This window comes from Jatropha curcas, chromosome 9, assembly GCF_041381405.1.
Source record: "Jatropha curcas cultivar XTBG-Jc1 chromosome 9, XTBG_Jcur_1.0, whole genome shotgun sequence".
Taxonomy (NCBI): Eukaryota; Viridiplantae; Streptophyta; class Magnoliopsida; order Malpighiales; family Euphorbiaceae; genus Jatropha; species Jatropha curcas.
Genome location: NC_143159.1, coordinates 26,677,861 through 26,703,394, shown reverse-complemented (window position 1 = coordinate 26,703,394; position 25,534 = coordinate 26,677,861). Strand labels below are relative to the sequence as shown.

Sequence of the window (25,534 nt, the reverse complement as noted above, 5' to 3'; positions counted from 1 at the left end):
TGAATTTTTTCTTTTTATATCTATTTATCTATGTATCTCAATATTTAATTAAAGCAAAGTGTAGAAATAATAAAGTTTTAAAGAGAAATGGTAGGATTTTCTAAGATATTTTAATAAATTTTGAGGTATCCTGAAATACCCCATGGCCAATAAAAACACATTAATTTAATATATATATATATATATATATATATATATATATATATATATGTATAATATTTGAATAATTAATATATAAATAATCATAACTTTTATATTTTAAATTTTTAAATACTATACACGATTAATTTATAAATAAATAAATAATTATAACTTTCAAGTTTTTTAATTTTAGAGTTTTGTATACTTTTAACTTTTTGAATGGTGCACCCACGAATGCGCATAATAAATTTTAATACCCTTTAGTTCCCTTAATGAATATTTTATATATTTTATCTACTTAATTTTAATAAATATTTATTAGTTTATTTAATCTATTTAATTTAATTTATTTTAAATTATGTAAAATTTGTTTATTTAATTATATATTTTAAAATTGCAAATCAATGATACATATTAAAGTTATTTAATATAAGTATATGTGTTTATTTATTATGTTATTCTTCTTTTGAACGTGTAAAAGTAAATAGCGAAATTAAATTCCCACTTATTAGTGTTATGAAGCATACATTTGAATTTATTTAAATAATTAAATTCCCATTAATTAAATAGTCAAATTAAACTGCCTATTTTTCAATTTATTTATTAATTTGAAAACTAAATTTGAAGACGAAAAGTCCTCTTCCAAATTCTAATCCTAATTAAAAGCTGAGTAAGGTACACCGTATAGTAGTATACGACCTTCTTCTAAGCGCCATCTTCCCTTATTCCCACATCCAAACACACTGATTAGGTTTCCCAGTTCCCACAATTTCAATTCCATCACTTCCACAGTGACAAACATAGCGAGATAGATTACTTATATCAGCACTAGCCTTACTCTTCCCTCTAATTTCGTCAAAATCTAACCGCAAAATAACCGACAGCTAGAAACACAGAGAACGAATCGAACCCTGATGGCATCTAAATTCGGGTTAGCCGGCGGTATACCGGAGCGGCGGGTTCGACCAATATGGGACGCTATAGATTCTCGGCAGTTCAAGAACGCTCTCAAACATTCGACTGGGCTGCTCGCGAAATATCCTAATTCTCCTTACGCTCTTGTAAGATGGTCACCTGAGACTCTTTTGGTTCTATAGTTATCCATATAATCTTATTTCTTTACATGTGCTTTTGCAGGCATTGAAAGCTCTTATCTTGGAGAGAATGGGTAAATCTGATGAAGCATTGTCCATTTGCTTAAATTCTAAGGAGCTTTTATATAAAAATGATTCAATGTTAATGGATGATCTCACACTCAGTACGCTTCAGATTGTTTTTCAACGGCTTGATCACTGTCAGTATATCGTTTTTTTTTCTTTATTTTAAGAATTTGTTTAATGCATGCTATTCGGACTTTATAATTTTCTTTTTTGGTTGAAATCAGTGGATTTGGCTACTAGCTGTTATGAGTATGCTTGTGGTAAATTTCCAAACAACTTGGAACTAATGATGGGGCTTTTCAACTGTTATGTTCGCGAGTATTCATTTGTCAAGCAGCAACAGGTTGGTGTTTTTGTTTTCATGTTTCTGTTCCTCCATTTTATCTGTCAAATATTTTGATAGTTTTGACATTTCTTTTGCATAGATTGCGGAAAATTAACGGTTGCCTTTTGTTTATTCTTTTTCCAGACAGCCATCAAAATGTACAAGCTTGTTGGTGAAGAAAGGTTTTTGCTTTGGGCAGTTTGTAGTATTCAGCTACAGGTTCTTGTTGCCTTCCATGCTCATTTTCCCTATTGTGTTAACAGTTTCCTCATTCATTGTTTTTTTTTTTTTTTTTTGATGTAAAAAATGAATTGCTGGTGAAGATGTTTGTTTTCCCCCACTTGCCTATAAAAAAAAAAAAAACAAAAAACAGCGAGTAAAGTAAGAACATGAAAAAGAATGGTGGGAGCAATTCATCTATTAATTTAGGTTCTGATGTGTTATTTGGCATATATTTTTTTTTATATAGTTTTTATATAATAACTTGTATGTTTCTGTGGTGAAGATTGGAAATTTGCCTGATTTAATTGATAAATTGCATTCTGGCTTTGCGTTCTTAAGCCTTAACTTTTTTATGTCTCAGACTCTCAATATTTTCTTACGTCAATTTTGAACAGTATTATGGAGCCTCATTAGAATGCCCTTAACAGGAAAAAAAAAAAAAAAAAAAACTAGATTTGGTCTATAATTGAATAATTTTTTTTGAATAAGATATATTTTAAATAAAACTATTAATTAAATGTTTGAGTAAAAATGTTTTAAATAAGATATCTTTTAAATAAAACTGTTTAAGTAAATATTTTACATGCAGTTTGGGTTGCTCCAAAAACCTGCTGTCTGCAAAGCCAAGATCGAATCTGTTGATGGTTGAAGCGGCTCAACAGTCCGATCTGGTTTCAGGTTCGAAATATTGTAATCCCTTTTGATAAAACTTAAAAATGATATTAGGCTTGTGCTAGTACAGAAATCTGATGCCTCTACTGGAAGACTTTGAGAAACTGCAACCAGTATAAGATGCAGCTAAATGTGTTGGCTTTGACATGTAAATAAAGTGGCTGAGGCAATTAGCGAAGAGATTATATTCTGCTTCGATAAAAATTTGCAGGATAGGTGCTGCACTGCATTCTTTATTTCAATGCTTGAAAGCTCTCAAGGACTTGAAATTAGGAGTTTAAGGCCAGGGTGTTAGTTTTTCCTCCCCATTTTCCTTTTAAGTGGGATGTGACACTAGGGTGTAATGAACCTTTGACTTTATTTGAAACATCCAGCACATCCATCCTGTTGCTTTGGCACCTTAAAGCTGATAGCATTCTCCTTAACATGGTCACTCTTCTGATTTACCTTTAAGTTGTGTAACTTTTGCCGTATGACTTTTCTGCTTCATTTTTATTCTGATGAATACACTAGTTACCAGCCAACCAAGATATAGATATCTTGATATTCATTCTTCTCGTGTACTCTTTGGTTCTTTGTGCATTCAGCTTGTTTTTATAATGTGGACATGAGTGTTCTATATTGCTTTTGAGCTTTTTCCTCATTGTGAAAAAGCTTAAGGTGTTCTACATTCATTAGGTACGTTGTCTCTCATTAATGATTGTACCGTTTTCATTTTTCAGCTATCCATATATCAATTTAGGACGTATATTTGTCTTGTTAATATATGTATCCTAGTGTTAGTAGTAATGTTACGATCCCAAGTTTTAATCTAGTTATGGGTCTTTTTGATTGAACTGAAAGGTGGAATTAGGCTTGTTAAGACAGAACCATATACTCTCTTAGAGCTTGTTTGTGGGAACTGATCTCTGTGTTTTAGGAAATCAAACATTTGTTAAAAATTCTGCTTACATCTTTCTCACTAATCTACAGCCATCTAAACAATCGAATGCAAAGCTAAAGACTAATAACTACCAACTACAATAAAGAACTTGCCTAACCACCGATAATAAAGAAACTGATTCACACCGTTTTAGCTGTACATGAGAAAAGGCATTGGAACATTACATTCCCCGTCAAAAAGGCGATTGTCCTCAAGCGGAAAAGGATGGATGACATGCAACCTTCAACTTATTATGTGAAGCACCTTATCACCCTCTATTATTGCTGCAAATAAGGAGCTACTTTTTGATTCCTGATGCATGCCATTTAGTAGTTCTATGCTTTTATATTTAAGTAAATTTCTTGGATCAAATGGTGGCTTAATGCTTCCTCTATGCCATTCTCGAGTTGGTTCTCTCCAATCTCTTCCAACCAAACAACTTTTTGTAACAATTGCTGTTGTTTTGTTTTTTTGATAGCTTTCCTTGTTTTCTTTATTTTTCCTGCCAAAAATTGAACATAATCAAACATCTTAGGAAGCCTAATTTTTTCACTTTTCCTTGTTCCTTCATTTTTGTCAATACGAGAGGTTGATGTTGCCAATTTGGTGTTGTTTTTGTAACCGAAAAGATTTTGGGTATGTTATCTTCCATATTCTTGCTGTCTTTTCTTTTTGGTGGTTTGGAGTGGCTTTCTAATGTCATTCATTATGCTTCAAGAAATAGTTTTCTTATCCAATTTAATTTCCTCCATGAATCTGAGTCTTCAGACTGTAATTTTGTGTTGTGTCTCTTTATCATCCTAAAATAAATCTGTGGCTATATGCCTGTTTTGTGCAAGGAATCTAATAAACTTCTTTCTAAATATGTCTCATGTCTTTTACCTCTGTCTGAGTAGACTGCAATATGTTTATCTGTTGATAGCTCTTGCTGGTGAACTTTACGTTGTTTCCTTCTTATATTTCCTATGACTTTTTATAGGTGTTCTGCGGCAATGGAGGAGAGAAACTGTTACTCTTGGCTGAAGGCTTACTTAAGAAGCATGTTGTGTCGCACAGCTTGCATGAACCAGAAGGTGCCTTCCATTCCCTCTTGCCTATTCCTAGTAGTTCCTTTTGTAAAAGCAACAATCGTTGATTTTTTGCTAAAGGTTTGTAATTTCTTGCAGCTCTTATTGTCTATATATCCATACTGGAGCAGCAAGCAAAGTATGGTGATGCATTGGAAATTCTCTCTGGCAAATTAGGATCCCTTTTGATGATTGAAGTTGATAAGCTACGCTTGCAGGTATTTTCTGAAGCTTTATTCCTTTATTTTTTTAGTCAAATTATGTTAGTCGAAAAGCAATCTTTTTTACATTTATGAATTTTATAACACTGTTCTAAATTTGCCTGATTAATTAATGTATGGACGACTTGCATGCTAAATTGTAAGGGATAAAATAAAACATGAGGAATGGACACAAATGGAGCAAGAATGCATGTGAGAACAGCTTGCAAGCTTTAATATTATTGTCTTTTCTTCATTTTGTAATGTTACTTTTGGAAATTCAAATGTCATGTAAGGTGTTCTTTATTGACAGAAAGTATTTCCAGTTTCATACATGAGTTTCTTGATACTCCTTGTAACTTTGGTCCTGGTTACCTTGTGCACCTTAGGGCATCTAATGCCTTTTGGATCTTTGTGCAAATGACAAGTGGCACTAAAAAAGAGAAACAAGTTAAGAAATTGGAATTATGTTTGTGATTTAATATAGAGTTTACTTTTGGCTTTGTTGAGTACTTTGTATTCCTTAAAGAATCTTATTTTCATGTTTGTGCAAACTTTTTGTCTAGTTTTTCACAGCTTCACATCTTAGGGGTTTGTAATTTCCAGCTTTGCTGGAAAAGCTGTCTAGATGTTTGAAGTCTCAGTTGGGGCCTAGTTGGTTTGGTATGACCTTAATTTTCTTTGTTGTTCACAGTAGCCAGATCTGAAATTCTGTACATATTTGCATATTTCAGCCACTGTAAGTCAACCTCAGTCATCTATTTGAGTTTCTACCCATTTTTAATTTTAAAATTGACTTGATAGAAACAAAACTGCAAGCAATCTTCTACCAGACCTTTGCTAGGAGGGCTGTGTTCAGAACTATCTGATATTTATTAAGTGATGAAACATGGCCTTTCTGTTAGTATTTGATCTTCCTTTTGTTTCCTTCATTTTGTGTGGAATACATAAATCAAATCCTTTTGATACAACTTCCTAAAATATTCTTTTGTTATCTTGGACTTGATTTGAAATCATTGAAACTTTGTTCCTGTCAATTTTTGGTTTCCTTATAACTTGCACTCTTTGACTTTAAGTTGACAGGGGAGGCTGCTTGCCCAATCAGGTGATTATGCTGCTGGAGCTGATATATATCAGAAGATTTTAGAATTATGGTAAGCTTTTGAAAGTTGCAGTTTTTTGACCATTTCTATTTGGATTTTTCATCATCAATTGGAGGTGGTTAGGTGCATATAACTTAGAGGCAATAGCATGACTTAATAATTAAAGGAGCTATTTCATTTTCAATTAAGCTGTATGTTTTATCTTCTACACTCTCAGATTTCTAGCTTCCGTTTATTTGTGATATGGTGGTAAGTTTATTCTGTTATTTATCGCCTTCCCCTCCTCTCCCTACATGCACACACCACCTTGATGCTTTAAGGGCCATTCAATTACTCTAACGTGGTGACATGGGGCTTGACTACACTTCCAGTTCCTCAGGATTATTTTTCCTTTTCCTGAAGTTATCCAGATTCTTCTCAAATAGCCTTTGTTTAATACTCTGGGTGGATTAGGGAAAAGTAATCGGGAGATTTTGGGGATGATTTCTTTTTCCCCCATGAGGAATGAGATGCAGGTGTAGCATGATGACACAGAAGGACATTTTTCTTTTTCTTTTGTTTTTTTAAATGTTTGTTCATTGTTTATGGTCTGAATTGTGGCCTGGTTTGAACTTGACTGTTGCAAAATGGCTCTATACTATCCATGACCTTGTGAGGATCACCTGGTGATTCTAAAGTATTCTTATATCTATAATTCTTGGGGTAAATCAGAAAAGTAACTTTGGTTCTTGATTTTATAAATTTCATAAACTTTTAGAATTCAATTTTGTGATGAGGCTTTCTAAATTTAAGAAAAATTTAGGTGATCATCTTCTTAATGGAACAAGTTCTCCTGAATTTTAATCAAAATGAAACCTGTCTTTTATTAGTGTTTGCCTAAAGGTTGTTTGACTTAAAATTTAAACCAAATGGTTCAGTTTGATAGATCTAAAAAGTTGAGACAACTTGCATCCAAAGAAAAAAGGAACCAAGTGTATGCCAGTTTGTCTTATTTATTTTTATTGTTTAACTGCATCCTAGACTCCTCCTGTCATGGTAAATAAATATTTTCGTTTCTCCTCATGCTTAGCCCAATGATTCTAGCATCAAGTTTCCTGATTCACAAATTGAGTTAAGAATTTGTACATAAAGTTTGAAATGCAAATACATTTTGCCTGCTTTCGTAATTGTATTTCTGCAGTTATTTTCTCTCTGTTAATGTCGCTTCATTCATCTGGCAGCCCTGATGATTGGGAGTGTTTCCTACATTATCTAGGCTGTTTGCTGGAAGATGACAGCAGCTGGAGTAAGGGAGTGAACAATGGTTCAATTCATCCCCCTAAATTAGTGGATTGCAAAATCTCTCACTTGGCAGATGAAGTGGTGCATGTCTTCAGCTTTTAAATTGGATTACTGGTCTTATGTTTTCTTTATCTGATACAGTATTTGATGGTGTAATTTGGTTATGCAGTTCAATTCTCGTTTATCAAAAGCATCAGCTTTTGTGAAGAAGTTACAAGCAGATGTGAATAATGACTTTATTAGGTGTCCATACTTGGCAATTCTCGAAATTGAAAGGAGGCGGCACTTATATGGAACAGGCAATCATCATGAGATAATGGATGCTCTAATGCAATATTTTATCAAGTATGTTGGGTTTCAATTTGGATTAAGATATTTCTCTTTTCTTCATGAACTTTTATTAACTTAGGGGTTTGTTCATATATCATGTCTAGTCAGTGCAATGATTGTTTTTCTACTGGTGGTGAATTATTGGTTTTAAAATGATGGAGAGATCAACAAATTATTTGTTCCTCACAAATATTTTGTCAGCTATTTGTATGCTTTAAAGCTACCACTACCTTTGTTGTGTAATTTTTTATGCCTCTTTTAGAATAATAAGATGCATGAGATTGCTTCATTTCGCGATATATTGTCAATAAGCTTTTCCATTTTTTTAACACAGGTTTGGTCACTTAGCTTGCTTCACTTCTGATGTTGAGGTGTTCCTTCAAGTATTAACTACAGATAGAAAGATGGAGTTTTTAGAGAAATTGATGAAAAGCTTCAACTACGTTGCAACAATTCCCAGTAAAGTGCTTGGGCAGTCGATAAATGTATTCAAAATTCAACAGTTGATTGGAAACATATGCAAGCATCCTGTTGTTGGTGCGTTTATATTTTACATACAGGTGCATTTATATTTGTTGGATGTGGCACATGACTACATGATATTCTTCCTGTAAACATCTCTCACCTCTGTTATCCAGGGTATTACATAAAGGGTAATAGGTAATAATAATATTGGCCAATGTAGCGTTGGAACATCAGGCTACTGATATGATTGTGTTGCTGGGACTTTCAAAATCCTGAAATGACCTGTAATGTCTGTTACCATGAGAGGCTGTGAAAACCCCAATTGGACTATTAACCTCATTTTTAAGTTTCATTTTAATTTGCATAAACTTTTTGTAAATTTAATATGTTAACCCATTCCAATAAACATGTGCTTTTATATAAAAAACAGATTCTGTAATCTTCCTTTGACTTTTATTTTATTTTTCAACTATAAATTATTAGATCTAGAAGATATTATAATATACAGTTAAGCTATTGGTTAAAATGTTGATTTGAATGATTTTTCTAATTTTGTAAACAAATTCACAGTAGCAGTAACATGATTAAGTCCAATTCTATGACACTGATTGATTTCAAATTCTGATATACTCAGAATGTTGGTCATATCCTTGATTTTCTGGTACTACAGTTGATTTAAATGTCAAATAAAGCTATGACAGTGATTGCACCGCATAAGAATTTCCATCATGTATTTTTTCAATTTTAATCTGGTAATCTTTTGAGCATGTATTTGTCAAGTATCATTCTCATTATCTTCTGATCTTATACTCAGTTCACTTTTCTTTAATTAGGTTCTTGATGTGACTTTATATTAGCTGTGTCTTGCTTTAAGATATTTTTAGTATATTAATCGTACTGTCAAGTGGCCTTTTGAAATATGTGAGATTAACATGTGTTCTTCCCCAGAACTTGAGGGTTCTGCTGGAAAAATGGTGGAGATGTTCTGGAAAAGTCTTCCATTGTCCAAGGACCTGGATCCACAAGAAAGTATGCATGGAGAAGAGCTGCTAACTATGACATGCAATGTGTTGGTTCAGGTATCTCATTTAATGTGATTGATGTAGATTTTCAATGTGAATGTTTGTGGTTGCATGTTTAGAACGTGTTAATGGATTGGTTCATATGATATGTTCCTGACTCTAAAACATGTAACCTTTTCAGAATAGTATGTCTGGTTCTGTTTGGTGCTTAGCATATTCCTTTGCATAACCTTGTGTCTTGTTAACTTTTATACTGTCAGAAACATGAAAAGAAATCCAATGGTTCTGCCAACTTTATTATGTTTGTTTGCCGTTAGATTATGCAAAACTCAAATTTTGTCAACTTGATTATGTTTGTTTGCCACTACCTTATGCAAAACTAGAACCTTTGAGATTGAGAAACTATCTACCTGTTGGCTGACTTTCACTATTAAGTTCTTCGGCTTTGCAGTATAAAGTGTGCTAGCATCAGTGAGAAATTGCATTTTCAAATATTATGGTTACAGCTGTCATATAAACATCATGTTATGCCCTTGAAAAATCCAGAAATTCTCCTTTTATGTGGAACTTGTATTCACTTATGATGTTGACACCTTAGTTTTGTGCCACTCATTACAAGGAGATGGTTTTATTTGGTTCTTTTATTATTGGCCCACTTAGGAACTGAAATTGATTGAAATCTGTTGCCTGTAACTTCCAACCAGGATAACCCTGAGATGGCTCCTATCATTTTAAATTTGAGGATTGAATCAAATCCAAATGAAAGTGACGTAGAAATAATGGCAAATGATGAATGGATATTTCATGGATGTTGAAGTTAGGTTGTAGTGCTTTTTTCGTACACAATGCTCATGTACTATTGATGCTTGGCTACTGTCTGAACTGGCATCTTGTATTCATGTGGCAATTACATTACCTTCTTGAAGAATGTACTTTTATAGTTTATTCATTTTTTTCCCCCTTGTTTATTTAGTTATTCTGGAAAACAAGACATATTGGCTACTTTATGGAGGCAATTATGGTTTTGGAGTTTGGCTTGACTATTCGCGGGTAAGAGAAATGTTATTCTTCATTGTTGCTACTAATATAATGATTAGGGTAATGTTAGTTGTGCATATAACTGTTTCAAAACCTTTTAATGGATTCTAGCGGCTGACACCTTTTTTATAATAAATTATGTCCTACAATTCAAACAAATTCTACAATCTAGTGTTTTGGATTTAGAACTTTCAAAACCATTGAATTAAGAACCTTGGATTTTTTTTCCCATTAATTCCATAGATATATAAGAATTCTTGTTTGTTATGGAATTGATAGGTATTTTTGGGACAAAAATATCTTTTAGAATTATCATTCATTAAAATTAGAATTTTACAAAATCAGTTGCCTAGGTGGGATTTTGAAACCCCAACAAAATCAGGGATTTGATATGATAAGGGACTTTCCATGATCCATGTATTCGGTCCACCCTTTTACCAACCAAACAAAGGACTAGTGCTAAATCCATGGATTTAGTGAAATATGTAATCCAAAATCCCTCCAACCAAAATGGCTTAATGGAATTTAATTTATTCTAGTTTTGTAATAAAGTTCTCATATTTGGAATGCCTTCTAAAATGATACAATTTAGTTGAACTTTGTTGTTTGGAATAAAAGAAATGCTAATTGAATGTGTAAACTTCTATTTGCTTTTAAGGGTGCTCTAGTTTTTAAAAATTAGACCTTATGACTACTAAAGCAAACAGATAGAATTCCTGTAACTTGTCACTTTTTAACTGCTTTAGAATTGAGATCATTTATTCTTATTTCAAAAATGAAATTTGAAATGGTAAAATTTAACTGAAACCTAGCATTTTGAGAATTTCCAGAAAGTATTCATATTCTAGGACCTACCTAACATTGTTTATATGGTGATATTTTGGCAGACATGTGTGGCAGTACAAGATCTTATTGCTGCACCTGTATTCACACTTGGGTGCCCTTTCATTAGCTTATGAATGGTAAATAGTTAATTTATTATCCATTTGCATTTTTAATTTATGATCCTGTGGCGCCAACTGCATTCTCTTTCCCTAGTTGATTGGTTTTTACTGTGGCCTCTCTCTTTTTCCCTCTCTAAGGAGCTCTTTGCCTGTCTTTCCCGTTTAGGTATAAATCTCTTGATGTGAAGAATATATTGATGGAAACTGTTTCCCACCACATTTTGTCCCATATGTTGCTTTCTCCTCATTGGGTTGATTTAAGTAATCTACTGAAAGATTACATCAGGTTTATGGATGACCACTTCAGGGAATCTGCAGACCTTACATTTCTTGCATATCGCCATAGAAATTATTCAAAGGTATGAGAATGGCTTCTCTGCTCTGTGCATACTTTTGAGTATGAAGTTTTAGGCTCCATTTATTTTCAAAAAATTACTTACTTTTGGAAAATATTTTCCAAGAAAAATTTCTTCGAAAATATTTCCCAAACAACTCATTTTTTGTTGTTTGGTCACAATGTTGAAAATTAGTAAAAAAAAAAATTGAAATTTATAATTTATAGGGCTATAAGAATATTCAGAAATCTAGAAATTTCATATTTTTTTTAAAAAAAAAAGTTGTTAAAGTTGAGGAAAAAATTGCATAAAAATGATAAACTGTGGCAGTCGCTGCTAGCCGGCAGTCGCTGGTGACCTGTGTTGGTGATTAATAATGGCAACTATCGGTAATCAATTGAAATAAATGTGCATTTATAAGGTTATAATAAGTTTGTCATTGTTAGAAAAATATTTTCTTCTTTCAAAAATGTTAAGTCATTTTCCTTTAAATTGACTTAATTTTCCCTTTAACTAGGAAAATATTTTCCATTGATTAATTTTCCTGAGCACTCCAAACATCAGAAAATTTGGAAAATCTTTTCTAGAGAAGCTATTTTTCAGATACAAATGGAGTCTTAGAGTGTTGGAAATAACTTATGGAACCTTTGAATGTATTAGCAAATGCACTTACCTATTTCTACAGTAATTTAATTTTCATTTTAGTAGTTTTATAGATGATTGCTGCATTCATTTCTTTGTGCATCTTATATGATATCTAAACAAAATTGTTTGTTTATTTATCTCTCTGTATGGGAGTGGTTATATCTTGTGACATTGAGAATAAATTATGATGTTTGTGATCGCTTGACCAAAACATGTATTGGATTTCATTTCAGGTGATCGAATTTGTTCAATTTAAAGAACAGTTGCAACGATCAAATCAGTATTTAGTTGCAAGGGTTGAATCATCGATTCTACAGCTAAAGCAGAAGGCTGATAACATTGAAGAAGAGGAGGTGCCTTGTCTTTTTTCTCTTCTAGAAATAGATACCTATACTTTTATTTTTATGATGATATATGTTGATATTTTTCTTTTAGGTTGTTCTTGAAAGCTTGAATTCTGGGATTCACTTTGTTGAGCTTTCTAATGAGATCAGATCCAAGACTTTGTCATTCAATGAAGATTTTCAGTCACGGCCTTGGTGGACACCAGTTCCAGAGAAAAATTATCTTTTAGGTTAGCGTCAAATACACCTTGTTTATTACTACTCCTTGGTAAGGAAAAGTTTTGGCTACACACAGTGTACTGTGACTTATCCATGCTGGTGATCTAGGTAGCAGGGAAACATTAGAGAGATGCCATTTCACGTCTTGGAACATTTCAGAAACAGAATGCTTGGGAAACGGGATTGAAACATCTCAAGCCAGTTTCTGTAATTTTGCAAAATCACAAATGTTTTTCCTGATCAGAAATGTGTTTCTTTCAATCTGCTGCTCAAATAAAAAAAAATAAAAAATAAAAAATAAAACCTAGGTCTTTGAATAAAAGACAAGCACCAAATAAATTGAAGTAAAAGAGATTAAGTCAAGGGCCAATGCAAGTTGGATCTAACCTGCAAAAATCTATCCTGGTTGATTTTGTTAATTCAGGTATTGCCTTTTCAGTTTCTTTTGTGGATTAAACAAATCCTACCATAATTACAGCAAATTGCAGTGCTTTTACTGTTTTCATCTTCTCTTTTGTGTTCTTGAAGAGAAGTGGTGGTGGTGAAGTATTTTGTGTATTGTGGTTAAACAAGAATTTCCAGTCCTGGTGGATTGTTGATGAGTGATTTTATTTAATGTTTGATAGGTCATGTAATAGGTAGATATTGTTAAAATGAGAAGAGTATTGATAAAAATGCCACTATTTTTTATATTTACACCCCACATTTCTTTCCTATATTTTTGAGAAATGCCTGTTGCTTTGTTTCTGTTTCGTATTATATCTGTTTCCCATTTCCATTTTCATCTCTGTGTTACATAGCCGGTGATTGAAGCTTATTGCTTAAGGGTATATGATTTTGAGCTAGGAAATTTAGTATAAATATTAGGAAAGAAAAGAAGTAAAATAGTACTAGAGGATAAGCTCTAAAAATGAGCTTGGAGAATTATCAGCTCCTCGGTGATAGCTGTTGACTTTTTTGTACTCTATGCATTCATCTAATTGTTGGGGTCAGGCAACCGAGTGATATCGTCCAACGATTAAACAAAAGAACCCTGCTATTCTTTTGAAGATGCATTAGAGTTCATAATATATGAATTTTTCCTGTAAAATTGTTATATAATTTGTTAGCTATAGAATGTTGAGGAGTCATGATGTTTTAAAGGTTGGGCCATTTGTTCTCTCATCCTCATGATTTCTCTCTGATATTCTCCTTCACTTAATTAATAATATTTATCTTTTCCAGGTCCTTTTGAAGAAATTTCGTATTATCCTAAACAGAACTTGGTAAGTAACTCTCGTCTTCGTACTTCTGCATTCAGTAGGCTTTTACTTTTGTTTCTAACACCTTTTATGTTTTATTTTTCTTTTGATGCATTGGCCAAAATATAGGCGAGAGAAAGAGAAGAGAATGTACGGAGGGTTATTGAAAGGAAATCCCTTCTCCCTCGGATGATCTATTTATCTATTCAAAGCGCTTCTGTATCAATTAAGGAAAATGCTGAAGTTAATGGCTCTACATCTGAACCTAAAATCTCACAAGAGTTGAAGTTTTTGCTTGAGTGCTATGCAAAGATGTTGGGCTATTCTCTAACCAATGCTATAGAATTGGTTATTGGAGTTTCTAGTGGCACAAAATCGTCTGAGGTATAACCATGCTTTCCTTGTTACTTGCATATCTTCTGTCACATCATTCTGCTCAAGTTAATCTTTTTCGTCCATTGGTGAGCAAGCAACTGGGTATAGCTTGCTAATAGAACATTGCTTACCTGCAGCTTTTTAGCATTAAACATTTGGATGACCTTTGTTTAAACTGATGCTTGCACTTGACGCAGGCTTTTGATTCAGACATAGTTGACTGGCTTAATTTTGCTGTGTTTTTGAACGCCTGGAACTTGAATTCCCATGAGCTCTCTCAGCCAGGTGGTGATCAGTGTGGGTGTGGTATTTGGTACAATGTGGATACTCTGCTAGCGAAGTATATTTCAGAGAAGGTCAGATCCATCGAGTCTCTTATTTGCTCACCAAGGGGTGATCTTCCAGTTTTAGTGCAGTTGGTTTCTGAGCCATTGGCTTGGCATGGTCTTATAATCCAATCTTGTGTCCGATCATCTCTTCCATCTGGAAAGAAGAAGAAGAAAGGTGGGTCCACAGAGCAGTCTACCTCTCTACTATTTAGTACAATACGAAATTCAATTGATTCATCCAATGGTATAGTTAAAGAGGTTGCAAAATGGATAAGAAATCAGATTAACAGATCAGAAGATGAGATTTCGGAAACTATCCTATCCTCATTTAGGAATAATGGACAGGATGAAGGGCCCGGGAAGGTTTTTCAGACTCTGGAAAGCTTTATCTCATCCATGGATGAAGTTGAACTTGGTGGTCGGATCTCCCAAGCAATAAAGTCATGGAGCCCTATCGATGTAGCAAGGAAGATAGTGATCGGCAATTCTACAGTATTGTCTGAGTTTCTTCATATTTGTGAGTCTAAAATTAAGTTATTGCAGGCGTTGAGACAGCAGATAGCTCAAGTATAAAGAGCATGTTTGTGGTGCGATCAGGGTTTCACGAGCTGAGCTTGCCCCGACTCGGGGGCACTGCACTTCAACTGCTTGTGTTTCGTGTTGAGTGCAAGTGTGTGCTCGACTCTTGTGTTTCATGTGGAGTGCTAGTGTGTGCTTGACGACAGTTCTTTGGGCGCCTATGGAAATTTTGTGCAAGATTTTTGGATTGAAGTAATGTAAACGAAATGCTCTTTGTTTTATTATTAGTTCGAACATTCTTTGCATTTGCACAGGTTTGTAACTTTGTATTCCGAGTGATTTTTTGGGTGGCAATGTATCCATTTTTTTTATTTTCGTTCTGAAAAATTATAAACCGATTTTGTAATTTTTACTTTATTTATTGAACAAGAACTAATGATGGCAATTATCAATTGTTTTATCAAATTTTTAAGAATTAATTAAAATCTACTTGGATATTAACAATTTTTAAATTTAACGATTTGAGTTTGTACAAAGTTTTTAAAAAAGAAAAAAAAAAATTTAATGATTGAGTTTGTACTAGGATGACTTTTTCTGTCAATAAATTAATTATGGGGTAATTTTACTTGTCCTTTCTATTCGAATTTCAATTATGAAAGTGTAAAATGACTTTTTTTTTTTTTTTTTAATCATTTTTAAAAATAAAACTATAAAAATAGAGTAAAGTAATATGATGAAAATAAATAAATTCCATCCTAATCTAAATTATGATGTAAATTAGTTAATCAAATTTAAGATTGTATCGATCAAATTAAATTAAGATTATAACATTTCTTTAAAAAAATGACTAAATCCAAGTCGGATATTTTATTTTGACAAATCAAAATTTAAACACTATAAGAAGTGTTAGTTTATATTGTCCCGGTAATAATAATAAGATATATATATATATATATATATAGAGAGAGAGAGAGAGAGAGAGAGAATTAAGAAATGAAGAACAACTATGACTAAAGAAGTAAGTATGAGGGCAAACTCTTTAACAAACTCTTTAACAAAGTAAGCACTAATTTCCACTTTGAGGGCAAAGAATTATAGGAAAATAGTTGCACTACCTAATTCGTTATGAAGACTTTAAATAGTTTCTCCAAAGTACAGCAAAAATAATAATAAAAAAAAAAATTGGAGAAGTGGTTCAAATCATTAATCAACTTTGAAAATTAGGGTTTTTATTGGACTTGCTCTTCCTAATACCTGCTCTGCTTCTTTCAATATATATATATATATATATGAGAAAGCTACTTAACCGAGAGATTGAGTGGCTTGATTGATGATTTCAATTGATACAATTACCGGGTTTATGAAAAATTATTTAAACATTTAACAATCACCAAAAAATATTAAAAGCTATTTAAAAGTTATTGTCGAATACAATTTAAAATAGTTAATAGCTACCAAAATAACTAATGTTACCGAATAGAATCTTAATCTCCCATCCAACTATTTTTACAATATATTTCAAACAATTCGTGCGTAAGAACTCAATTCTATAAATAGATATGAACCGAATTAAATTCTTGTGTTCAAAATTTTTTTTCCTCATTCATTTTCTTTAAAGGGATTAAGTGGTCAGCCTGCCTAAGGGAAAAAGTTCACATCATCCCTTCTCCTTCCTCTACCAAACCTAAACCAAAATTTCAATTTCCAGAATCTGGAAGGCAAAACTCAAAATCAACATCAGATGGTCTATGTTATTAATTTGAGAAGAACATGCATGGTCCAGGTGGCTCGACAAGCAACTAAAAATTGTTGAGCTAACAACTAATTTAACTTGTTCTTAATTCGTTAATATTGACTAAATGCAAATACTGACCGATTCAATTTGTTAAATCGGTCAATTTTCCATTTCCATTTCCATTTGCTAATTAGAAATTGAAATTTTCAAAGTAACGGCTAAATATATGAAATTAGGGAAAAAATTTCAGATTCTTGTAAACAATTACTTCCAATTTTTCACGTAAATTTTCATTACTTTCTTAAGGATTAATCTTGAAAGTAATAAACAATATCAATATGTGTTTTAGGGGAAGTGAACAATAGAAGCACGTTTGTTAAAGCAGCCACCTAATCTTAGATTATCCAATTTCTTTTATTCGTTAGAAGGCTTAATGGATCAAAACTCGATACTTCTGCTCCTCACACGAGTGATAAGACTAATCAGATCACACCATAATAATATTTAATGTTTTTCACTTAATATTATTATGTATTAAAATTTGAAAAATATTAAAACTTAAAACAGAAGGACAAATATGAATCAATTAAAAATCTTAATAAAAAAATTAATATTTGGAATAAAGAAAAAAGGACAATGAAGTTTTAATTATCCTTAGTAATTTCCTCTCAAAAGACAAATTTGTCTTTATTAGTTCAATATTATGTCATTAATGATTAATATTTATAGTATCCTTAATGTATTTATTATTATGATGAAGCTAATACTTGAATTTAATATTGAAATTAAAAAAAAAAAAATTCATGTCTTAATACTCCCTCTGTTCTTAGTCCATCTTTTTTTTTTGTTTGTTCCAAAATATAGTCCACTTTTTTTTTTTTTTTTTCATTATAGTTAATCCTTACATTATCTATTATACCCTTATTAAAATTTATGTTATTTTCAATAACCTTCGTTAATTCTTACTTATTATTCTTATATAATAATTGCCATGTACTATTTAAGATGTGCATAATAAGAAAATTATATGAATAAAATTATTTTTTTAACCATATTTCTTAATTTATGTGAAAATAGAAAATAGACTATCTAATTTTGCAAGGATTAATATTTAAACTCAATTAGAAATTCTATAAAGGATTAGTATTTAAACTCAACTAGAATTTCTATAGATAAAAAAATCATTAAAAAGATAGTGTTTGACAGCTTAATATTTATACTAGTGTTTAAAATTTGAGAGAGCAGATTATGTATTATTAAGAGTCTGTTCGGCAAATTTAGCTATTCTAATAGTTGTCAGCTGTTTTATTAGTGGTTAGCTGCTAAATATTAGTTTTTAGTGGTTAATGATTATATAGTGGCTTAGAATAAAAGTATCTAGTACAAATAATTAGTTGATTAGCTGTAGATAAAAAAGAGTATGAAAGCGAGGAACAAGGTAAAGACAAGTGATGAGTATATGTGCCATAAAGAAATTATAAAACACCTAAACGTTAATGAAGATAACGGTTCATAAAACACTGTCTCAAACTCTAAATGCTAGGGTAGATATTGTATTATCGAACGTTATAATTAATTAAGATAGTATTTCAACTCTATCAAAACACTAAACACTACTTCAAACGCTGCCACTAAACAGAGCTTAAACATTTGATGAAACACTAGTAAAACAACTTGTAGTTACCGGGAGAGGTAATAGCTACTAAGACTTCTAATTTTGCAACAGTGTATATGTATATATATATATATATATAATGCATATTCTGAAAACTTAGTTATATAGAAATATGTGGAAAATTTATGACAGTGAATCATTTAAAAATTCACATAAATAGATTAGGATTTTACTTTATACACACAATATAAATGTTTTCTTCTGCATGGAGCTAAAATGCCATTTGACTCCTTTTTTTTCTTCTTCTTCTTCTAGAAACCAGTGGAGGAGTTTGAACTACTAACTATATTATCATAAGATAAAGTATTCCACTAATAGATTGTTAGTTACGCAACAAAAATAAGTAAAAAATGAAATTTATTCAATAAAAATACACTTGCAAATTTGATGATTAGTTTGCTCTCAATTAGACTTTATCAATCAAAATTTCAACATTGATCAAATAACAATATGTTAAGTTTTCTTTAACAAGAGGTAAATTTTTCTTTCATATGACAAAATTTCAACTCATGATATCAAAAACAAAGAAATTAAATACAAATAAGAACCTTTCATTCAGTCCTAAATTTGGATTTTCTTCAACTAATTAGAATAAAAGAGTTTTTGCAACAGAGATTATGTGAATGATGTGGGTTTCCAACAATCCTACGTTGTACAAAATCTTTCATTAATTTTATAAAATTAAAAGGGGCTAGTGGGTGGTGCACCAAATCCGCTATGTGGTTAGACTAAAGAGTCCCAATTTACAAATGTGTAAGTTGACTCAAAACCTAATTTGCTACAACCCCTCCTTTTGTAAGTTTAAAAGTATACTACCATTTTTAAGAAGCCTTGTCCTTTCCTGCTTTATCTAAGTATAAATAGGGATAATCTTCTAGTAGATCATAAGCTTATTCAACCAAGGCTAAGAGAGCAAAAATGAAGCCTGACAACTTAAACATCTTCCTTGTCATTTTTGTGATATTCAGTTTCTTAGCTGCTAATTCTCAAGCAGAAATCCACTATCATGAATTTGTTGTATGTATAAATAATTTTCCTTCTCTTTTATGTGTGTCTTATTATCTTCTCATGCATGATTTATACTTGCTTCATTATTATTACTATTATAGATTCAAGCCAAGCCAGTGAAGAGGCTGTGCAGAACCCATAACACAATCACAGTGAATGGACAATTCCCAGGACCAACACTGCAAGTGAGAAATGGAGACTCTCTTGTCATCAAAGCTATAAACAATGCTCAATACAATGTCACTCTCCACTGGTAATTACTATTCTCAAACCTATATAAAAGCAATAGGATAAAATAATCAAGAATAGAGAATGAATGTATTGTGATTAAGCAACCAAATGAATTTTTTCATCTGGACAAAACAAAAATAACATGAAATTTCAGATGAATTTCATTTGTTCTGAATTGTGGTAATCATTGTCTGCCATATTATTCTATCAGGCATGGAATAAGACAACTTCGAAATCCATGGGCAGATGGACCTGACATGGTGACTCAGTGTCCAATTCGACCAGGAAGAAGTTACACGTACAGATTCACAATTCAAAACCAAGAGGGAACTTTATGGTGGCATGCTCATAGCAAATGGCTAAGAGCTACTGTTTATGGAGCTCTCATAATCTATCCTAAATTGGGTTCTTCATATCCATTCCCAATGCCTAAGCAAGAAATTCCAATTCTTCTCGGTAATGAAAATTTGATCTAACTATGTTGAATTCTATAAAATTAAGTCATAAGAGACTGAAATAAATGTTTTCCTTCATTATCAAATATGAATATATAAAATTCACAAATTTTATAAAGTTGACATACCAAACAAGCTGATTGACAGGGGAGTGGTGGGATAGAAATCCTATGGACGTATTGAAGCTGGCAACCTTCACAGGAGCAGCACCAAATGTGTCTGATGCTTATACCATCAATGGCCAACCTGGCGATCTCTACAGATGCTCCCAAAAAGGTTTGACAATTCTCCTTACTTTTCTTCAGATTTGGCTAGCTGTATCTTTTACTTGCGTTTTGGTGATGCAGAAACTGCTGTATTCCCTGTGGCTTCGGGTGAAACGATTCTCCTAAGAATCATCAATTCTGCAATGAACCAAGAACTCTTCTTTGCTATAGCCAATCACAAAATGACTGTCGTTGAGGTTGATGCTGCCTACACCAAGCCCTTCACAACGTCAGTGATCGTGATATCTCCAGGTCAGACAACCACTGTCCTCCTCACTGCCGATCAAACACCAGGTCGTTACTACATGGCTGCACGTGCCTATCACCCAGCCCAGAATGCACCATTTGACAACACTACAACAACTGCAATCTTGCAATATACATCTGCTCCTTGTAATACCAAGAAAGGAAAGTCATTGCCACCGATCCTCCCCCAACTACCGGCCTATAATGACACAAATACTGTAACTGCATTCACTGGCCAGCTACGTAGTCCTCAAAAGGTAGAGGTTCCTATCCAGATTGATGAAAATCTGTTCTTCACAGTGGGATTAGGACTCATCAACTGCACTAATCCTAATAGCCCTCGCTGTCAAGGTCCAAATGGAACTCGATTTACTGCTAGTATCAACAATGTGTCTTTCGTTCTGCCAACAAGAAACTCCTTAATGCAAGCTTACTACCAAGGTCAACCTGGCATCTTCACCACAGACTTTCCACCTGTTCCTCCTTTGCAATTTGATTACACAGGCAATGTGAGCAGAGGGCTATGGACACCAGTTAAAAGAACTAAGCTTTACAAGCTCAAATATGGTTCCAAAGTACAAATTGTATTTCAGGATACTAGCATCGTCACACCTGATGACCATCCAATGCATCTCCATGGTTACCACTTTGCTGTTGTTGGGACGGGTTTTGGTAACTTCAACCCAGGAACAGATACAGTCAAGTTTAACCTTATTGACCCACCCTTTAGGAATACCATTGGAGCTCCTCCTGGGGGTTGGGTAGCCATCCGATTTGTTGCTGATAATCCAGGTAATATACTACAATCCATATTTTAATACAATCAATTCACTAACATAATACCTCTTACTGACACATTGGTATGCAACAGGAATTTGGTTGCTGCACTGTCACCTGGATAGCCATCTCACTTGGGGTCTGGCTATGTCTTTTCTGGTTGAAAATGGAGCTGGGCAATTGCAGTCTGTACAGCCTCCACCACTAGATCTACCCCAGTGTTAACATCACCAATAAGGATGACATAACAATTGATTTTAATTGTTGAGTCAATGGACTGTTATTGTTTTACTCTTATTTGTTTTTCAGGTACTAGAGTTCCAAAGTGGACTTTGTCACATTAAGAAATTAGCTTGATATATGTCATGAATGTGTGCATCACTTTAGATTGTAGAATCAAGAAAAAAAAAAGTTCCATTTTTAATAAGTTGGAATCTCTGTCATTTATTTTGCTTTTTTACTTTTCCATTATTAACTTGATACTCTAAGGCTACTTTGTACACCGTAATAGAAAGTAATATAATCAAATGCATTTTATATTAGATTATATTTGATTATGGCATTACTGAACATAATGATATAGAGTCATCCAGTAAATATATACTCATGGATCCAGTAAATATATACTCATGGATCATCATTGGGAAGTGGACACATGTTAACAAAAATTTCCAAGTGTGTGTGTGTGTCTTTGTTTGTTCTTTGAAATGAACAGATATGACACATATGATTATAACTTGGAGACCTAAGATCTATTTTTGTGATGCAACTTCACTGGATATACGAACAGAACTTAGTTTCATAAAACATTACAATCATAATGTAAAATTCTAAAATGTTCATATAAAAACGGCTTATATAAATGGGCACAGCAACCTGGAACATGCACTGCCAATGCTGGTCAAAAGGAGGGGTAAAAAAACTCAACTGACACCTACAGAATAACTAGGGTTTTACCAAGTGCATTACGACTAAATATGCAGACAAACAGTGGTCAAAAACCTTGCTTCAATGGGTTAAATCATGTACTGGCTGCTCTATCCTAGTACAGTATGTCCAAGGTCAAGTTGTATCTACAACAATCTTATGCAACAAATTTCTGACAACGAGTATCATCATGAATTTTCTGGCAACGGATTGAACAAAAGCGCATCCCACACCGAACACATGTATAGTTGGAAGCATATCCACAAACAGTGCAGAAATGACGGCGGCAGGTAGAGCTTGGTGGTCCTACTGCTGCCCTCAAATAAGATGGAACATGTGGAGGCAAAGATTCCAAATTTGCCTGTTTTTGTGTAATTAATATTTTGAACAGCTAAATAGACAATTTAAATACAGAATATGAACATCGAAAACCTAACCTCATGTAAGAGCTCAAGAAAATTTCTTGGCGCTTTCCTAGCATTCTCAAGCGCTTTTGCTTGTCGCGTTTTGCGTTTTGAGCTCTTAGACTGCTTCTTTTGCATATATCCTGCAGCGAGAGATCAAAGACTGTTTTCACAGAACTACATGGAAACACATGAACTATGTGAACAGCATTGATAAGAAACACCATTAAATCACCTCCATTCATAAATAAACACTGGTAATAAATTCTAAAAGATAGAAAGATCCCTTCCCATTCAAACACTGATCCTTAATTGACCAATCAAAAACCCATATCCAAAAGTTCAATCAAGTAGCTAAAGACCTTCATAAAAAGAATGAAATGAATTTAACAGAGGTTAAAAAATTCACATACAAAAAGAACTAAGACCTTCATCATCATCATCAAGGGAGGCCTCATCATCATCATTAGTTTCCACCGTTTCCATGCCGACATAATCATTTTCCAATGCTTCAAGTCGGGCAAGAGCTGCCTGAAAAATCAACGTAAAAATTTATTAAAAAAAAAAAAGAATCAATACTTGCAGAAATAAAGAATGAAATAAAATTCGATACCTGAGTTCGATTGTCGGTGCTTGCAAGAGCTGCAGCCATTCTCGGAGCAACTTTACGAGTTCGGCTCGACATTCGCCTAAACGAGTTCGAAACGTCATCGTCCATTGCTGCAAAAGCAAGACAGAATTAATCAGTAACAAAATAACTAAAAAAGAAAGAAGATTAGCTTTATTATTAGCACCAAAAAAAAAAAAAAAAAAAAAAAAAAAACTTACTGGTGTGTTGCGGTTAGGGTTGCGGAGAAATTGGATGAGACTGATAGGGAAGGAAGAAAGAGCAAATTTGTTGCTGGTTCACTGGTTGGACTTCTTGGTCTCTAAACGATGTCGGTTTATTCTCGTGAGGGTTCTACGGGTCACATTTGGTACAGACATTCCATGCGTCAGCAAATTTGGACCGTTAGATTTACCTACCCTGACTGTTAAAAATGTTATAAATAATAATAATTCTATTGATTTAATAGAGAATGTGAATATAAAAGCAATATTGCTGCTTAAGCAACAAACGATATTTTTATAAAAGCATTTGATTTTTCTTTTATTCAATAAAAGCAATTGATTTAATTGGGTTTTTGAACAGAAAATTTTATTGATCGGGTTTCTGAACTTTTTAAATTATGCAATCACTGAATCAACAAGTAGTGGGGCTCACTTGAGCCTAATCACATGCTGATGTCCAATGACACGTCACCAATGACCGTTTTAAAAAATAAAATGACATGGCAAATCGGAGAATTTCCCTTTTGCCTCACTTTCACTTAAAGCTTCCGTTTCATTCAACTTACAGAGAAACTAAGAGAGAGGTATCATCCTTAATTTGTCAGGGATTGTCGGCAATGATAAAGAGCTCAGAAGCTTCCACTTTAATTGGTTTTGTTTTCCAAATTGAAGCTAAAATTTATGCAGCAGAGACTAAAACGTTTTAGTTGAATGCGAGAGAAGAAGATGAGAGAAAGAGAGGCAAGAAGAGAAATTAGTTGCCTGACCTGTGGAACCAAGCAAATTGGAGGAAAATTTTCAGATTCAAAGAATATTGATGGGACATAGCTTCTTCTTCTTCTTCTTTCTCTTCCTCTTTCTCTTCTTCTCTCGCATTAAACTAAAACGTTGTTGACCTCTTCTTGGCTTTCTCTTACTCTCCATAGAGTTCAATTTTCTTCAATTTCAATTCATTTTTGTCTCTCTCTCCCTCCCTCGTTCCTCAAAATTCTTTCTTGTGGGTTTTTGGGTTTTGGCATCTTATTCTAATTTTAAAAAAAAAAAAAGAAAAGAAAAGAAATATAAGGAACCCTCTTTGATCAATCTGTAATGTTAACATTACACTCTCCTTCCCCAACTAGCTAATATTCATTTTCCTTTTTTCTTCTTTTAATTTTTAATTTTTTTGGATGGCTAATTTTCATTTTCTTTTTAATTTTTTTGGATGCAAAATGACGATAATGAGCACAAGTCATCAGCTTTGTGCAATTGAAAGTGAGGGTAAATGAGTAAATTCTTACCATCTACCTCATGCCATGTCACTATGTGAGTAGGCTCAAGTGGATCCCATTACTTGCCAAGTCATATTTTCAGTTGCCAATTCACCATTCTATGTTCATATACCAAATTGAAAATTTTTATAAATTGAGATACTAAATTTATCATTTATCTCAAATTAAAATATTCTATAGGAAAAGATTTACCTACACTGTATACCGGGTTATGCATACACCCAATCTTTTTATTTAAATGAATATATTTTTGACCATTTATTAAGACACTAGGTGAAACGCCCTGAATTTTTATTTTCGAAACTTTTGAATTTTTATTAAATCAAAAATCGCAAATTTTGGCCGCGTGGGCTGCAATTGTAACACAGTCCCAATTCGAGCCCAAATTTTTGAATTAGGCCTAAGCCCAAAATAGTTCATTTGGAAATTTTCGGTTTGAGAACAGTTAAAAATTTTCGAGAAATAACATGAAACACCAGCGATTAATCTATTATAAATATATATAAATTAACTATTCTAAATTTAAAATCATTACTATTAATACTTTTATTATTATTAAGTAAATGGAGGAAAGGTTACAGAACCTAATAAAAATAATTAAAATAAATCGAACCGGACCTGGGAATTTAATCGATTTATCGAAAACCACACGAATAATAGTAAAACCGAGTGAAAAACTCAAAAACCAAACAAAAAGAGACCAAATCACTAATCAAACCGAACCGGTTCGAATCGAACCGGAATGGCCCAGCCCACTTTCCTTCCTTCCTTTTCTTTTTCTTTCTTTTCTCTCCTTCCTTTCTCTCCTT

The 25,534-nt window shown here is 32.9% G+C and overlaps 3 protein-coding genes across 4 annotated transcripts; 2 read left to right on the top strand and 1 right to left on the bottom strand.

Moving 5' to 3' along the window:
• Positions 1–850: 850 nt before the first annotated feature.
• Positions 851–15,344, top strand: LOC105639266 (Tetratricopeptide repeat (TPR)-like superfamily protein). Its single transcript, XM_012223270.4, has 19 exons — positions 851–1,202; positions 1,279–1,435; positions 1,526–1,644; positions 1,771–1,845; positions 4,422–4,515; positions 4,609–4,727; positions 5,793–5,863; positions 7,033–7,174; positions 7,263–7,438; positions 7,758–7,960; positions 8,837–8,967; positions 9,884–9,960; positions 10,836–10,910; positions 11,059–11,251; positions 12,106–12,225; positions 12,308–12,446; positions 13,660–13,700; positions 13,806–14,060; positions 14,249–15,344. Exons 1-19 carry the CDS (start codon positions 1,056–1,058, stop codon positions 14,951–14,953), a joined length of 3,039 nt encoding a protein of 1,012 aa, XP_012078660.1. The 5' UTR covers positions 851–1,055; the 3' UTR covers positions 14,954–15,344.
• Positions 15,345–19,167: 3,823 nt separating this feature from the next.
• LAC3 (laccase 3) lies at positions 19,168–21,719 on the top strand. Its single transcript, XM_012225067.4, has 6 exons — positions 19,168–19,326; positions 19,419–19,570; positions 19,760–20,004; positions 20,151–20,279; positions 20,351–21,307; positions 21,387–21,719. The coding sequence occupies exons 1-6, from the start codon at positions 19,228–19,230 to the stop codon at positions 21,515–21,517; spliced, it is 1,713 nt and encodes a 570-aa protein (XP_012080457.1). The 5' UTR covers positions 19,168–19,227; the 3' UTR covers positions 21,518–21,719.
• On the bottom strand, positions 20,061–24,395 carry SEF (HIT-type Zinc finger family protein). 2 transcript variants are annotated; one of them, XR_016322395.1, is made up of 7 exons: positions 24,222–24,395; positions 23,452–23,654; positions 23,237–23,343; positions 23,052–23,154; positions 22,657–22,766; positions 21,410–22,580; positions 20,061–21,315 (listed from the first exon to the last, which is right to left on the bottom strand). XR_016322395.1 is itself a non-coding variant. In XM_012223251.4 (6 exons), the coding sequence occupies exons 3-6, from the start codon at positions 23,339–23,341 to the stop codon at positions 22,377–22,379; spliced, it is 522 nt and encodes a 173-aa protein (XP_012078641.1). In that variant the 5' UTR covers positions 23,342–23,343; positions 23,452–23,654; positions 24,222–24,395; the 3' UTR covers positions 20,061–22,376. The 2 variants fall into 2 exon arrangements, 1 of the variants encoding a protein (XP_012078641.1); XM_012223251.4 differs by having other exon boundaries at positions 20,061–22,580.
• Between the last annotated feature and the right edge of the window lie 1,139 nt (positions 24,396–25,534).

Excerpts from the sequence above, each read along its gene's own strand:
- SEF (XM_012223251.4), bottom strand. The coding sequence starts at position 23,341 with ATGGACGATGACGTTTCGAACTCGTTTAGGCGAATGTCGAGCCGAACT. Across the intron at positions 22,767-23,051 it reads CCTTGATGATGATGATGAAG|GATATATGCAAAAGAAGCAG; the intron begins GTCTTAGTTCTT and ends CTCTCGCTGCAG. Across the intron at positions 22,581-22,656 it reads TTCTTGAGCTCTTACATGAG|GCAAATTTGGAATCTTTGCC; the intron begins GTTAGGTTTTCG and ends ACACAAAAACAG.
- LAC3 (XM_012225067.4), top strand. The coding sequence starts at position 19,228 with ATGAAGCCTGACAACTTAAACATCTTCCTTGTCATTTTTGTGATATTC. Across the intron at positions 19,327-19,418 it reads TCCACTATCATGAATTTGTT|ATTCAAGCCAAGCCAGTGAA; the intron begins GTATGTATAAAT and ends TTACTATTATAG. Across the intron at positions 21,308-21,386 it reads ATTTGTTGCTGATAATCCAG|GAATTTGGTTGCTGCACTGT; the intron begins GTAATATACTAC and ends GGTATGCAACAG.
- LOC105639266 (XM_012223270.4), top strand. The coding sequence starts at position 1,056 with ATGGCATCTAAATTCGGGTTAGCCGGCGGTATACCGGAGCGGCGGGTT. Across the intron at positions 1,645-1,770 it reads CATTTGTCAAGCAGCAACAG|ACAGCCATCAAAATGTACAA; the intron begins GTTGGTGTTTTT and ends TTCTTTTTCCAG. Across the intron at positions 11,252-12,105 it reads GCCATAGAAATTATTCAAAG|GTGATCGAATTTGTTCAATT; the intron begins GTATGAGAATGG and ends ATTTCATTTCAG.